Genomic DNA, 15,328 nt, shown 5'->3' with positions numbered 1-15,328 from the left:
AGTTATCAGAATGATACCCCTAGGTTTCAGCCATACAAGAAAAACACACAAAAGCTTTTTTTTTTTTTTTTTTTTTCTCCCAACAAACACAGCAGTATAAATAAATCGTAAATATTGTAAAACAGTTTTTCTACCCCATTCTTGTCTTTCAAATACCATAGATGTCCATGACCTAGGTTGGAGTCCTGTATATCACAAATTAGATCTGTGCTTTCTCATAGTTTTTATTATTGTTGTTGTTAAATTTTGGCTTTTGTTTCTCAAACAGGTAAGTTTCTTCCTTCTCATTAACTTATCTTAAATGTGTGGCTTAGCAGTAGAAAAGAGAACTTTGCTAAACTTGAAAAAATAGAGTGAAAAGTTATATGCAGTAGTGTCTTTATGGTTCCTTTGGTGTGTGTTACAAGTTTCTGTTTTATGGAAACTCATTTTTTATCTTAGAATCCATAAATGGAAAAAGGGAATGAATAACGTGCTTCCCATGTTGTACTTCAAGTTATAAAAACTTGAAGAAATTACTTCTTTTTTTCAGTAGGAATTTCCATCAAATGTATTTTATTGTGAAGGTTTGTGCATATGTTCTCAAGAAACAATCTTGTTTATTTTACTTTGGAAATAAGCTACGTTTAATTGCTCCAGGGCAGCAGTGCTTTTTTTTCTTAAAGGACAAAATAACTGGGGAAAAAAAAAAGCACACTATTTTCTTAGATTAGTATTTACTTTTTTCTTTTTTTTTTTTTTATTTCTTCCCCCAGGGCTTCAGTGTTTGCACATTCATCTGAACAACTTCTGGGGCATAAAGATAGCCAGCGGGAGTCACTGACATTGCTCGATGCTAAAGAATTGCTCAAGTACTTCACACCAGAAGGGCTGCCAGTTGGTGATCTTCAGCCACTACAGATTCCCAAACGGTATGATTTCAGCATATTAAAACCATTGAAGACCATATTCAGGAGTGATGTAGGAGAATGAGAGTAATGACCAAATGACAGAATCAAAGTTTGAGTTTGTAACTTGCAACATCTTGCATCACATGCCTGCCAGTGCAATCAACTGCTATGGTTAGTCTTGCTATTTATTTATTTATTTGAGTCTGAAATGGCCAGAGATGATGATGTTGGTTGTATGCATTTAAATAAAAAACAAAAAAAAAAAACAACAAAAAAACAGAAACAAAACAAAAAAAAACACAAATGCCTGATGTGTAAAAGTGTGGCACTAGACTTTGCCATGGCTATTCCACAAACTACTGCCACCACACATCCGTTTCCAAAAGAGTATTTCTAGCACAGCAGAACCCAGTTTCACTGGTGTGATTTCCTTCATTTAGTGAGAAGGAGATTAAGTAGGAAGAATATTAATTAAAATTTTAAAAGGACAATAGCTGAACCTATTTAGCTACGTGTGTCTCTTGTCATGTGGGCCCAGCATTCCTATCAATATTCTTAAGTGCTGAGGTGCTTCTTACAGGAAGCTTGTCTGCTCTGCTTTGTGAGAATTCATTCTTAGTGTGTCCGCTGGTATTACTGCGTTGACCGCTCCCTTTTCAGCAGTGAGATTGATATTACTTAAAGGAATAATTTTCAGAGTTTAAACATCTGTTAGAGTAAGGCCAACCTACACAACAGTTAGATGGTGTCTGTAGAGTCAGAGCCTGTATTATTCATGCAGTGTGTCAAAAAAACTGCTAGATAAGCAGATGTTTGCAGTCACCGGAGTTATTTGTTGACCTTCTTAATGTTAAATAATAGAATGTCTAATGGAATTATTGTACAGCCCCTGGTCCTTTTATAAAACTCATTATACGTCATAAATTAAAAGGTCAAGGGAGAAGGGCAAGTTCTGTATGACTTAGGAGACTTCTGTTAAAGTACTTACTGAAGTTTTGAAACTAACTAAAAGGTGTTCTGGGCAGATAACTAAAATAAGGTAGAAAATAAGCAGTGAAGGTTGAGTCTCCTACAGAGCTGTTAGTTAATGAGTGCAAATGATTTAGGATTTTGTCTATAATATTAAATATTTTCATTCCATTTAGCAGTGTGGGAAAGAAGTGAATAATTTGTTTGCTACAAAAATGCTTTTTAATCCTTGATTTTTCAAAACCCCCCAGAGAAGATTTACTGTGTAGAATATTTTGATTGTTTTGAATGACTTGCTTTGAGCCATAGCTAAGTGAAGTCTGAATTTGAGAGGCTTGGGCCCAATTTGCTTGGATTTCTGTCAATTATCAGAAGAAAGGATGATTAGAAAAACTTTGCTTTGAAGTCCTTTACTGTAACACAAATCGCTCGCTTAATAGTTCAAGAGATCTTAGAGATCTGAGGGAAGTAAAAAGCCAAAATCAATATATTAGATAAAAAATAAACTACATGTTTTTACATGAAGGCTATAGGGTCTGGCAGTGACTTATACTCTGTGTATGTGTTTTTGCTTGGTTCAAAAAAACAAACAACAACAAAAAACAGAAAACCTGTGAAAATCCATAATGAGATTGTTGGCTGGAAGATAGCGGACAGTTCCCTTTGACATATCACGTTGCCGTTACTGTTGTGTCCAGCAGAACTCTACTCTGAGCTGCCCAACCTCCTAGCAGGCTCTCTGGCTAGATTCTCTTGAATAACCAGTAGCTTTGCAATAGTAAATGTTTGAGCACAGTGTCTCAAACAGGCCCAAAATTTTATAGACAAACACAAGGTTTTTTATTTGTTTGGTTGTTTTTTTTTTTGAGAGAGAGAGACTGTTGAATTAAAGGAGTTTGTTTTCCATATCTGAGCTTAAAATACAGGTTGGAGTTCTGGCTGATAGTCTTTTTAAATAGTCATCTTGCTAGATTCACCAACCTGGGTTTCATGGATGTTTTTCCCAGATAACTTTTCCAGTGGTAATTGTGCAGAGACAATCTATGAGAATGACAAAACCTGAATCAATATATAGGTTCCAGATACTGCTGCATCTTTTGTCTTCATTTCTTCCCTACTTCAGAGTTAATTGGGATGTGACTTTTCAGCATGTGCTAGGATCCGGCAGTGAGTTCTCTCCATCTTGTTACAGCTTGTTCCATTGAAATACTTTCAAACACATTCATATGAAGCATGGGAAAGGTGACTGTTAGGAGAGACAACAACTTGAAGCTCAAAGAAAGGAATTTGCAGATTATAGCACTGGATTGAGAAATGGGAGCTACTGGTTCCTCTGTTTGTTCAGGTGCCCTGTTGTGAAATGTGATAGTTGCCTGGTTTTATTGATAAATTATTTGGAACAGTGACCTCTAAACTGGTTGAAACATCAAAGAGGTTCTGTAATAATAACAGCTCAGTAGATAGTAATTAGTTGAGCAGAAATTCTTACTTCAATAAAGATTTAATTTCCCAATGATGCACTGTCTCAGGGCCTTCCTGAGCTAGAGGACATGCTGTTTTGGTCTTCCCATGTCAAGGCATTTGTTTTTGACTTCTGTAAAGCATACTTTATCCTGACTATAACTATTTAAAATAAATCTATACTTCTTTCCTTTCAGTGAAAATGCATTCCTTTTGACACCAGAACTTACTCCTCGGAAACTTAGAGGCTTGCCTTTTGAAAAAGCAGCTGGGTGCCATTATCATGGACTTGAGTAAGTTTTCTCACATCTTTTCCCAAAAACTATTTTTCCAATTTCCTGTCAAGGTAGAAGAAGAAACATTTCAAGCAATATGAATATTAATTATGGAAAACTTTGATTCACTGTGTTAATTGCAACACTCCTGCCTTGATGGTAATGTAGAGAGGTAGAGGTTGTGTTTTTTTTTTTTCCCTAAGTTGTACTGCGGTATATTACCAATGTCTCTGAAAACCTGAGGTCAGAATTGGAAATGGCAAGAGCATGAGGATTCATTAGTACGTATCAAATCACTGGAGCAGTACATGAGAAAACTATTCTGTGATAGGATATCCACTAAGAAATGCATTGGGTACAAAGTGTATGCAGTCTGGTCTTCATGCAAATCTCTGCCTTCTTCTGAAGTTGCATTTTGAAATTATTAGCATGTGGCTAATGATACTACTGCTATTTTTTCCTATCAACTTTACACAGTTTGTTTAAGCCTGTGTTGAAAATGTGGTAATTTCAGCCATGTTCTCTGGAGAAATGAAGCAGTCATTCTCTTTTCAGCTATCTGTTTCTTCTCTTTTTCTAAGTGGTAACTCATGAGCCTGTTAGCCTTCCTAAATTAAATCTAACAAAGAACACAAGGAGACAACTGGGTAGATAGGAGAAATTCATCCTCCCAACTGTAGGAGAAAAACCATTTGGCCATTGACTTGGAATATGGTAGCTTGATGACCTGTCTGACCTCAGCAAGGAGTGCATGTGAAAGTTTAAATTAGGTACAGGGCAGCTTGTACTACCTCTAGTCATAGCAAAAAAAAAAAAAAAAAAAAAAAAAAGACAGGTAGAGACCACAATGAGAGCTGGGTGTGGTGGGGAGGTGGGAGACCCTGGCATATTAAGGTGATGAGGGGAATGTGCTAGGAATAAGGGAGGGAAGCAGTAGAATGTGGTGGTGGAAACTTGTGTAAAAAGGAAAGAATCTTGATTTTTATGACTGGAATATATTCTTGTAGGAGTATCGGAGGGAGCACGTGGTCTTTTGGAAGCAGTTGCTTTTCGGACCATGCAGTTGTGATTTGTTTCCATGTGCATAGCTGCCGTATTTATACGTGGAAGTAGAGTTTTGTCAACAAAACCAGACGTAGCAGTTATTTAATAAAATTTCTGGTGTAATGAACCTGTGCCAAACACTAAGATCCTGTGTTGCAAAGAGAAAGTAATTGCAGGTAAAGAAGAGTGAGTAAAATGGGAACTTAACTACTAAAGATAAAAACATTTTTATCTTTGTAGGGAATGTGATTACTCAAGCGACTGAGAATATAAATAAGGAAAGTTAAATACCTTGAAATTTGTAAGTTAACAGAACTTACTCTTATCAGATAATGTATTTATTTCCAGTGGAAAGTCTTAATCAGCTGTAGAAATGGATTCAGTGGTATGTTATTAGAAAAGTGAATTTCTGAATATGAAAACACGGTGGGGGGGGGGGGGTGGAGGGAAGAGGAGAAACCAGATCTAGTAATTTAACGTAACTCTCTGTGAGGAGATAAAAGTAAAGAATGTGTCTACGGCTTCCAAGAATAGGAAACAGGTAAGTAGTTTGTAGGGTGGGTTGAGAGAGAGATCACTTCTCTCAGAATGCTTGTTTGAGTAATGGATAGAATAATTTTGTATGATAATGTTTTGTTCTGCAGTAGAGAGGTAATGTAAGTTACCTACTTAAAATTTCATTTTGGGCTCTTGCAAGGAATCCTGCAAATAGTTTATACAAGAAAAGAGTTAATGTGTTTTGTATTGTAATTTCCTGAGTATGTTTCAGTGAATTAGTGCTGTTCTTTTGTCCTCTTTCAAATTCAAATGTGAAATTATATAAAACTGTGGGGTTGCTTTAAAAAAATGTTGCAGTTATAGATCTGTTTGCAGTCCCACCAGTCTTAATACAGTTTCTTCTTTTCACTTGATTGATTAAACCATTTAATCCTCCTAATCAATAGAAAGATGAAAAGCTAGGGTATATTTTGCTTGTTCAGTGATACTTTTGTAGTTAGCACTTTTAAAAATGTGTATCTCTCATATAGTGGTGCTTATCTTGGACAAAGCTAAATGTACATTTCCAAAGAGTGCAGTTAGCAAAGAATTTGTACTAAATAGCACTTAAAACACTTGCTGTGCCCGATTGTCCTCTTATTTACACTCACTTAGTGAAATCTCATAGCAATCTAGTTTTTGGCAGAACCTGGCTCTTCGTAAAATTATGTCAGTGTCCTTGCGTTTTGGTATTCATTAAGTGCTTAAAACCTGCAAATTATATATGTTTTACTTTGGGATGTTTTCTTTAGCTATTTCCTGTACAATTCTCTTATGATATATGTACTGAAGAAATCACGTTGTGGTGGTTTTTCTTTGCTTTGAATAGGAAAGTTGCATTTTTCCTCTTACAGAAGATAGAATAAATGAGGAGAAATCATCTAAGTTTCAATATTTGTTTCAAGTATCGTGGATGTCACCGGGAAAACCTGAGACATATTCCATGATCATGCCATTATATCAGAGTGTATAATTTTATATAAAATATCCTGTTTTTATCTGGGTCTCGAAGTTTTGATGAATGCTTGCAAGCCCTGAGTTCTGGAAGATATTATATGATGTGCTGGGTTCTTCATAGATTGGGTTTTAGAGCTTTCCTTTTCAGTGTTTTACTGGAGTGTCACGCTGTTTAGTACATTAATAGAGGTAATATCTGTTAAGTACAGAATGAGTACGAAAGGCAGTAAAATCTGAATTAAAGAGGTTGATGCCATGACCACTGCCCTGGGGAGCCTGTCCCAGTGCCCGACCACCTCCGGGTGCAGAACCTTTCCCTAACCCCCAGCCTGACCCTCCCCTGTCCCAGCTCCATGCCGTTCCCTCGGGTCCTGTCGCTGTCCCCAGAGAGCAGAGCTCAGCGCCTGCCCCTCCGCTCCCCTCGTGAGGGAGCTGCAGGCCGCCATGAGGCCTCCCCTCAGCCTGCTCTGCTTGGGACTGAACTAAGAAACTTCAGTGCCTCCTCACACATCTTGCCCTCTAGACCATTCGCCATTTTTTGCATCCCTTTTTAACCTTTTCTTTAATAGTTTTGTGTCTCTCCTATATTGTGCCATAATAATTACTATTACCCTTTGAGTCCAACTCTTCAACCAGTTGTTCACCCATCCTATTACGTACTTATCTAGCTGCATGCCGGACATTTTGTCCAGAAGGCTAATGTGAGAAACAAACTTCGCTGAAATCCAAAAGGATTAATTACATCTACTGGCTTCCCTTGGTCAACTAAATGGATAACCTTGTCATAAAGGAAATTAAGTTCATTAAACAGGACTTTCCACTTATGAACCCCTGTTGGCTGTGACCAATGACTGCATTGTCTTTCAGGTGTTGTTCAATAACTCCCAGAATAATCTTCCCTGTAATTTTATCAGGCACCGAAGTGAGACTGACAGGCCTATAATTACCAGGGTCTTCTTTCTTGCCCTTCTTGAAAATTGGAACATTTGCCAGCTTCCAGTCAAGGAAAAGACTTACAAATAGTACAAAATTTAAATTATATGTCGCAGTTCGACTTAACACACACCTGATGGATTTAGCTATATTTAATTTGTGGGGCTGTTTTAAGGTATCTTTCAGAACAATGTATCAAACAAAGAAGTGCTGGAGATTATATTACAGTCAAAAGTAAATTGTTCTTTTTTTTTTTTTCTTTTCCTTTGGACTGTAATAAAGCAGAGATTCTCACAGATTTCTCTCCAATTTCTATTTTAGATACTGTCTAGATAACAGAAAAGCCCTAGAGAGAGATGTGGGATATGCTGAACTTCAAACTCGTCTTATTCGCTATGAAACTCAGACTACTTGCACCAAAGAGTGCTGCCCTGTGCCGGTTGTCCTGAGCCCTCTCCCATCTCCTGCAGTCTTGTCAGAGCCTGGAAGTGTCCCCGATGGAGAGTCTTTACAAAGTGAATTCAGAACAGAGGCATCAAGGCTCAAACGCAGATCAAAAGACTTGGACTGCTTTTATCCCAAGAAGAGGTAATGCACTGAATAAAATAAATCTTTGGTATGAAATATTTCAGTAGTCTCTTGTGAAACGCATCTTTTCTTTCATCTTGAAATGCTTTTAGTGAAGCTATCTAGACAAATGGTTTAGTTGTTTAATCCTCTTCTGTTAGTTCGTTTTTTCTCAAGTGTGTCCTCCCATTGATAGCATTAGATTAATCAAAACCATGCAGCACAGGCACCTTTTATTTAAGAGATTTGTGAGTGCATCTTGCAAAGTCTAAAGTGCCTCTGTAAAGGTGACGGCCTCATTTAGGACCGGAATAACTAAAGGTTTAGAAAGTCAAGCACTGTACAAACAGAATGACTGAATTCCTAATCCAAAGGACTTCTAGTATAAGATGACCCACAAAAATCTAAACTTGTTGACAGCCTTGTTTATTAAAATATTTACTGAAAATTCTCTTTTTAGTACTTCCGTTTGTACCTTGACCTCACTCTGAAAATGCAAAGTCTTTGCATCAATAAAAAAAAACAAAAAAAAAACCTGCCATGTAACACTATTTCTGAATTCACTTTATACCTTTATACTGTAACGCTTCACTTTGCTTTCACTCCAGTTTAATATCCCCTTGCAATCTGGTCACAGGTGTGCTACCTACCTTTTTAACAGAGGTATTGTTTTGGGAATATCTGCATCTTTTACAACTTACTGAGTAGTTAAAAAAGATGTGATTATGCTTAGCATGTCATATAATTGGTGTTTCAGGATAGCACTCTTACTCTTGGAAGGATCAAACATTACGCTGTTCTAGTGGCATTGTAATGCCCAATTTCCAGTAGATCAATTGTGACATTCCTGTAAGGCAAAAAAAAATTTGGCAGTTTCAAGATGTTTCATTTTATCCTGAGACTGAAGGCCAGAAATTCAGCTCTTCTGGCTGTCTAGACAAAGCGTCTGTATGCAAAACTAGTCCTCCTTGCAAAGAGTTTTCTCTTCTTAATTGTCTTAGTTCTTCAATTTGTTTCTAGTTTTATTTTTTTTAATCAGAGATGCAATGGGTCTCTAAGTATCAGAAACCAAATCAGTAAGTGTTCTTCTAATACACAAATTTTTGGGGGTAATACTAGAATGCTATGTGCTGTTTTGAGATGGTCTTTGCAGTAGGGTGGTGGTTGGACCAGATGATCTTGGAGGCCTTATGCAACCTTTATGATTCTATGTATAGTCTGCTAGGCAATTATGCAGCTGCCTCTACAGCAGAAACAATGCTACCAGAAGAATCAGTACAAAATCTGTAAGTTTTTCTCTTTTTTTTTCCCTCCCTCTCTAGACTAACCAAATCTGAGAGTACAGACTCTCTCCTCTCCCAGGCAAGCGGAGGTAGTGGAAGTCACAGTACAGTGGTGGTAACAAGGAAACGCTCTGAAAGATCAGTTTCTTTAACTTCAGTGCAGTTGAAACAATCTGGTCAGCTTCCCAAAGTAACCTCTAAGGTTGGCTCCGCAAGTCACAGAAGTGCAACAGAATCCCAGACTTCAAAGCCAGTTAAGGAATCAAGATCTCAGAAACATACAAGGGTAAAGGTTTATTTTGTTTGCTTGGGGGTGGTGGTGGTCTAATTTCTTTCTTTGTATACTGATTTTTTTATTATTATTTTAATATCTTTTAAGTCAAATGTGGACTGTGTCTTCATCTCTGTTACTGCTAAATTTCATTCTATTAACTTCTTGTAAGTAAATCCTGAAGGTAGTGAGGAGAGTGCTCCAAAAGCAGTGAGTGAAAAAATCTGTAAGGATTATTATTACATCATGTCCAGGGAATTAAGACTGAAAGAAATAACAAATAGGAATAAAAAAACGTGGCAATAGATATCAGTGAATAGGAGTTATGAAATTCAGAAAATGAAAATAAAACCTAAAGCCACAAGAGAAAACCATGCTGGAAAGATGAAAGTTATTGTGAAAGAATGGACTAATCTGGGGATAAAGAGGTGTTCCAGTAGTTGTACAAGTCCATTAACAGAGATAATATTTAAATATATTGATGCAATAATGTTAAATTAATAGCAGTATATAGTAGGAATTTCACTTTTAAAATACAGTACAGAAAACCGTTTCTGTTTTCTGTATTGGTGATAATTTTAAATTAATCCCTGCCTACTAGAGAATCCAATGCTTGAACTTAAATGTTGTAGTGTCAAAGACATGTCAAGAAGACCTTAGTAAGCATAAACTGCAACTCATTCAGACCTACAGCAGAGTTTAAGTGCCTTTGATATAAAGAATGACAAAGTAAATTTTCTAATTTGGCTGTAGTACCTGGATTTTATTTTTGCATGCATGCGTGAAACAGGAAAATATCAATATAAAGCAAAGTAATACATATTGTATTTCAGAGAAGAGAAAACCCATGCTATTATCAATTTAGTTTTCCTGTCTTTGAAGTCCCGTGTGGATAGATACTGCTTCTCTACATGGCTTTGACACGTAAGCATTTTGTTAATTTTTGAGGTGAAGGAAATGGAAATAGAGCTTTAAATAGCTCTGCCTAACTTTGGTCAGTGAGTCGATGGCATTTGGCTGATGGATTAATGACAGAGGCAGCATCAAAGTAGATCAGGATTTTTTGTCTTTCAGTCTTCTCAATATATTAAGACTCTTGTGTCTTGATCTTTGTTGGGAAGATATAAAGAAGGGTGGCTTGTTTTTCCTTGGGACAGTTTTTCATGCCAGTAATTGGGATGAAGCTTTGAGTGTGTTTCTATCGTTTCCCAGATGCTGAAGGAGGTGGTAGCCAAGACTCTTCAAAAACATGGAATTCCAGAGGATCACAAGTGCTTTGAATCATGCAGCCAACGTCTATTTGAGATATCGAAGTTTTACTTAAAGGTAACTAGAAGGCATGCTTTTACAGTTCTTTGTGCTTAACTGAATGAATTTATTCCTGAATGCAATTTGAGATTGGGTGTACTTAGACCTGATGGTGCTAATATTTCCTAGTGGCATGTCACTAGTATGTGTAGAATGTGGAGAAACCTGTGGTCTTGTCAAGTGCAGAAGCTAGTTTTACAGTATATTTTGGTGTTTTACTGTTTGTTTTCAAACCTTATAAAGCACTAGTCTTTTATGTGTGTTAGATAACATGTAAAAGCAATGTTCAGGTAGGTAAGGTTGTGTTTATAGCTTGTCGTACTGCTGTAGATAGCTTAGGGCCATAGATTTCTGTTTATATTCTACTGAAAAAAAATGTTCTTGACATCAGGTTCTCCTAATTTATCTTCCTTCAGCGAGACTAGAGTATGAGATCATCTGTGGGCTGTTGTAAGCTATAGCTGTCTTCAAGGTGTAAATAAAGTTCATTTTCATAGAATCTGGGGTGATTCACATGATAAGCAGAATTGCTGTCAACTGTGTGGGAACTTAGCAAATCCTGGGGGCACTAGATGAGATGCCAGAGGGAAAAAAAGAAAAAGTAACCAGTAAGGCAACTGCTTTCTTTTTGTAATTGTAATTGTTTTATGGCCGTCACATCTCACTTTCTTGTTTACCCTTGCTTTGCCAAGTCCCTTGGGAATGAGCATCAGATGAATGCAAATTAACTTATGTACATATAGTTGTGTGGAACTGCAGTGTAGGCTGGCTTACATTCACCTGTGTGTGTTACTTTTTTTAAAGTATAGATGTAGTCATGTCAGTGTCCTGTGTTGTCCTACATTTTGTTTTGTGTTTTGTACTGCCTTTGTCTCTGCTTGTAACACGATAATTTTGTCTCCAAATCGATGATCAACTTAGTTTTGTCATAAATACTGGTATAATGAGCTATGTAAATGTAGCTTTACATATTTGCCTTTATATATATTTCACAAATTGTTGTTGCAGCTGTTGGAAACAAATTCTTTGCGCATATAAAACTGTAGAATACGATCACATTTCTTTTGTCAGAACGGAGGCTGTGTATGTTGGTCAGTTGGTTGTTGATTACAAATGAAGAAAGATTTCAGTAAAAAAAACTTCATGCCAAGTAATCTTTGTCCTTCACTGTGACAGCTCAGCTTCTCCCTTGTTCTAGGCTATTGGGTAAATAGCTCATGGTACCTGAAATTCCAGGGCCACGATGTGGTCACAGAAATTCTTGTAAATGCATTGCCAATCTATCTGACAAATGCTGACTTGGCAGCACCATGCTGCATTGCATCAACCTAATTTTTAGGAGATAATGAGGAGCATCTCTTTCCACAATACATAGGGGACTTTGTAAGTTAATGCTCGAGCCTATGTAACTTAGCCTGAGCACAAAAATGAGTACAATTACAGTATTTGGGTTAACAAGCTATTTTTCACAAGTTGAGCTGCTGTTCTGTTCGTCTGCATGCATTTAGCCTACCACCATTTGTGAACAAACTCAGTTTAGCTTGAGCTTCAGGGAAGATGATTTAAGCTAAATGAAGTTGCTCTGCAATTGAAGAGGGCTACAAGCTGACACAGACCATTACAACATCTTGCTGATGAGCAGCAGCTTCTTAAATAATTAGAGGACAGTTGTTCGCTCGTTCTGTAAGCACTCCCAAGATCCGCCCAAAATAGGCCCTGAAGGAAGATCTCATCTGAAGTCAGAGCCCGTGTGTAGGGATGAGGAAGCGAATTCAGATGGGTTAATGGTTCCATTGCAAATGAAGAGTAAAAGAAGATGAGACAATGATCCTTATCTTCAGAAGGCTGCTCTAGAGAGTTGTGGCAGGGTGTTGTTCTCTTACACTGTACTTCAGGTCTGTAGGACTTTACTGTGCTGCATGGATCAGAAGCATGATATCATAGATACAGTTTTCCTTTGGAGACTAGTAGTAGATTCATATTCCTAGTTTCTCTTTCTCTTCAGACAGTGGTGTTATATGCTTGCTATCCAAGCAATCTGGCTCTTGGATTAGCCTGGGAAAATTGAATGGCAAAGCAAACAAACCACTCTAGATTTTTCCCATCCTGCATTTATTCTGTTCCTCCAAGTCCTTTTTTCTGTTCTTTGCCAGAACTCTGTATTGTGGTCTAAACAGATGGTTGATTTCCATGTTTGTGGAAGATTTCAATCAAGACTGTAAGAACTTATAGTGTTTAAAAAAACAAACAACAAAACTGCATTTCTAGAAGTTTGAAAGTAAGGAGAGGTCTGGCTTAGTCACACTTGAGTACTAGGGCTGGACTGCTGTAGGAAAAGTTACGGCCCTTGGAGTGAATTTAGATTCACTAAATCTGTAGAAAAAGTGAATTCAAATAATCTGATTTTCTGTAGTTCTGAAAAAAAAAATCATGAAAGGATTAAGTTCCCCAAGATAACTAGGGCTCTCATCATCCCCTCATCATCCACCTATAATGAGTATATGAGTATACTAATCTCGGCGGCTTTGTGCTTCATATTTAGGATCTTAAAACTTCTAGAGGACTTCTTGATGAAATGAAGAAAACAGCAAATAACAATGCTAAACAGGTAAGACCATTTGTTTGATTTGTGTATGTTTTTCTATTCACTAGCCTAGGCTAAGTCCAACTGCAGCTGCTTGGCTGTAGGATGGTTTGGTCCACAGATTTAGGAGATGAAGAGAAGCATTCCTTAGGCTTTGGATCATTTCGCATTCTGATCTCACAAAAACTCTCTCTAAAATAAAGTTTTCCATTCCATATGATCATGGTTTTGGCAGTTCTAGCTAAAATACAGTCTATCTGTTATGTCACTGTGATAAATGTAGATGAAGAAAATTTTTCCACAACTCAAAAAAACAAACAAACAAAAAAAAAAAACAAAAAAAACCATGAGATTTTTCTTCCTTGGAGAGAAGACAAAATCATTAGGAATTCTTCTTTCTTTGTGTTCAAGGAAATAACATTTGTATTCAAAGTTTAGGTACCAACAGAGGGATCTATCAAAGGAAATAAATTTTGTATAAGAAAAAAAACACAGTAATTTTAAGCTTAGAAATAACTATAAACAGAAATGACATCAAATGAGTTTTCTTGTGTGTAAAGGGGTGCTTCTGTGAACACTAGCACAGAGCAAACAACAGGAGTAAGCACTCCTGTCCTCCAGAAAGTAAGTAAATATTTGATTTAAATTCTGGATAACACGATCTTGCATTTTTACAGGGCAGTTTTCAAAACTATAAATTATACATAAGGATTTGAACAGAGTTAGTTAAATAGTCTCCGCTCAAAACTCTTAAGTAAAACTGGTAGATCCCTACAGGATTTTATCCTGCCAGGGCAGTATTGTGTTCTGCACTGTTTTCCCTTGTGAACTGGTTCCTACAGATCGTAAGGTTTCAAAAGCTACATGTGTTGTGCTTTTTGATCCTGGACTGGGGTATTGTGCTGATGCACTGTTCCTCACTGCAGTCTTTGTCTGGGGAGACTGGTCAGTAGTTTTATATATGAACATTAATTTATATATGAACATTAATACCTCGTTGTCAACAGCAGTAAAATTGGGCATCTTGTAAACTGGCCACCTCTCCCTGTAATAAAGAATATTTTGAAACTACCTTATAAAAAAAACTGCACAGTGTGGGGTGAGGTAGCTCAGTTCAGGGGATCTAAAAATGCCTTTTTCTAAAGACAAGTGTTCTGTTCAATTAAATACAATTCTTGGGAGGTAACATTATCTTCTCAGTTTATTAAAAACCTTCTCCTTTGAATGGATTGCCTTTTAAATCTCGTTTAGTAACAACAGGTCTTCAGGTCAAGAAAGAATTGACAATATGTCTCAGATGTTCTTAAGTTGCTTTCAATAGTAAGAGTTACGCGAATAATTTTCTCATGTATTTTCCCAGGTGATTGAATGGGTTTTGGAAAAATCTGGCAAGTAGATTACCTGCTATCCACACCTTCCTAGAAACTGGAGAGAGAGCACTTCTGATTGCAAGAAAAACATTACACTGGGTAACACATGCATATACATATGCAAGCATCAGAAGATCTTTGGTCAGTGTAATTATATAGACTTCCTTTTCAAGCACAGTAGCATGCTTTGAAACTTTTTATACTGAAAGTTTTAATTTTTTAAAACATTTCAAATGAAAAAGGTTTTATTTTATTTGCATATTTATTATCTTTCATTGTTAGAAGGAATACAGCTTGGTCTTTATAAAGCTTTGTATCTTTTTCAATGAGTGTATTTTTAATAAGAATTTAAAAAAACGCCAATTTAATTTTAATAATGGAACTACTTTGTTATACTTTTTTGCACAAAGACCTCTGTTTATTACTACTTGCTTTTGTATAAGCTGAATAAAACTGCTTACAGCGTGGACCTTTGACATTTTTATATTGTAGCTGACAACAGTTCCTATTCTGCGCCTGGAAACAAAATATAATTAGAATTTGAGTCACAATTATCTCTCAGTTCTGTAACAGAAGAAAATCACCATCTTTTCAAAGCTAATGAAAGGTCCCATGAAAGGATATTTTAAGGGGAGAGCTACAGCCTGGATTTCTGTGTAATCTTCCTAGCAATCCTTAGAAACAATTCACAACAGAGGTCTGAGGGTTTTTTCATGGAGGGGGAAGAGAAAATCAAGATGCTAGTAGTAGTGATGATTGAGAGAGCTGTGAAACAGTGGGCAAACTGATGAAATGTAATACAAGAATTTCTACCTGAGTTGCAAACTCAGGAAACTACTCAATCAGCCTCAGCTTGCTTAAGTTTTGGGCACGTATCAG

At 36.8% G+C, this 15,328-nt stretch overlaps 1 protein-coding gene across 1 annotated transcript in view; it reads left to right on the top strand.

The window, feature by feature from the left end:
* The window catches only part of MTBP (MDM2 binding protein), a 30,622-nt gene extending 15,706 nt beyond the window's left edge, over nt 1-14,916 (top strand). The window contains exons 16-22 of the mRNA XM_027452648.3: nt 756-911; nt 3,518-3,613; nt 7,388-7,654; nt 8,956-9,202; nt 10,400-10,513; nt 13,038-13,103; nt 14,440-14,916. Coding sequence (XP_027308449.3) covers nt 756-911; nt 3,518-3,613; nt 7,388-7,654; nt 8,956-9,202; nt 10,400-10,513; nt 13,038-13,103; nt 14,440-14,475 — 982 coding nt within the window. The 3' untranslated portion in view covers nt 14,476-14,916. The remainder of the gene's footprint in view (nt 1-755; nt 912-3,517; nt 3,614-7,387; nt 7,655-8,955; nt 9,203-10,399; nt 10,514-13,037; nt 13,104-14,439) is intronic.
* The last annotated feature ends 412 nt before the right edge of the window (nt 14,917-15,328 follow it).

Source organism: Anas platyrhynchos, chromosome 2, assembly GCF_047663525.1.
Source record: "Anas platyrhynchos isolate ZD024472 breed Pekin duck chromosome 2, IASCAAS_PekinDuck_T2T, whole genome shotgun sequence".
Taxonomy (NCBI): domain Eukaryota; kingdom Metazoa; phylum Chordata; class Aves; order Anseriformes; family Anatidae; genus Anas; species Anas platyrhynchos.
The sequence above is the reverse complement of the archived record's forward strand: the minus strand, read 5'-3'. Positions and strand labels throughout refer to the sequence as shown.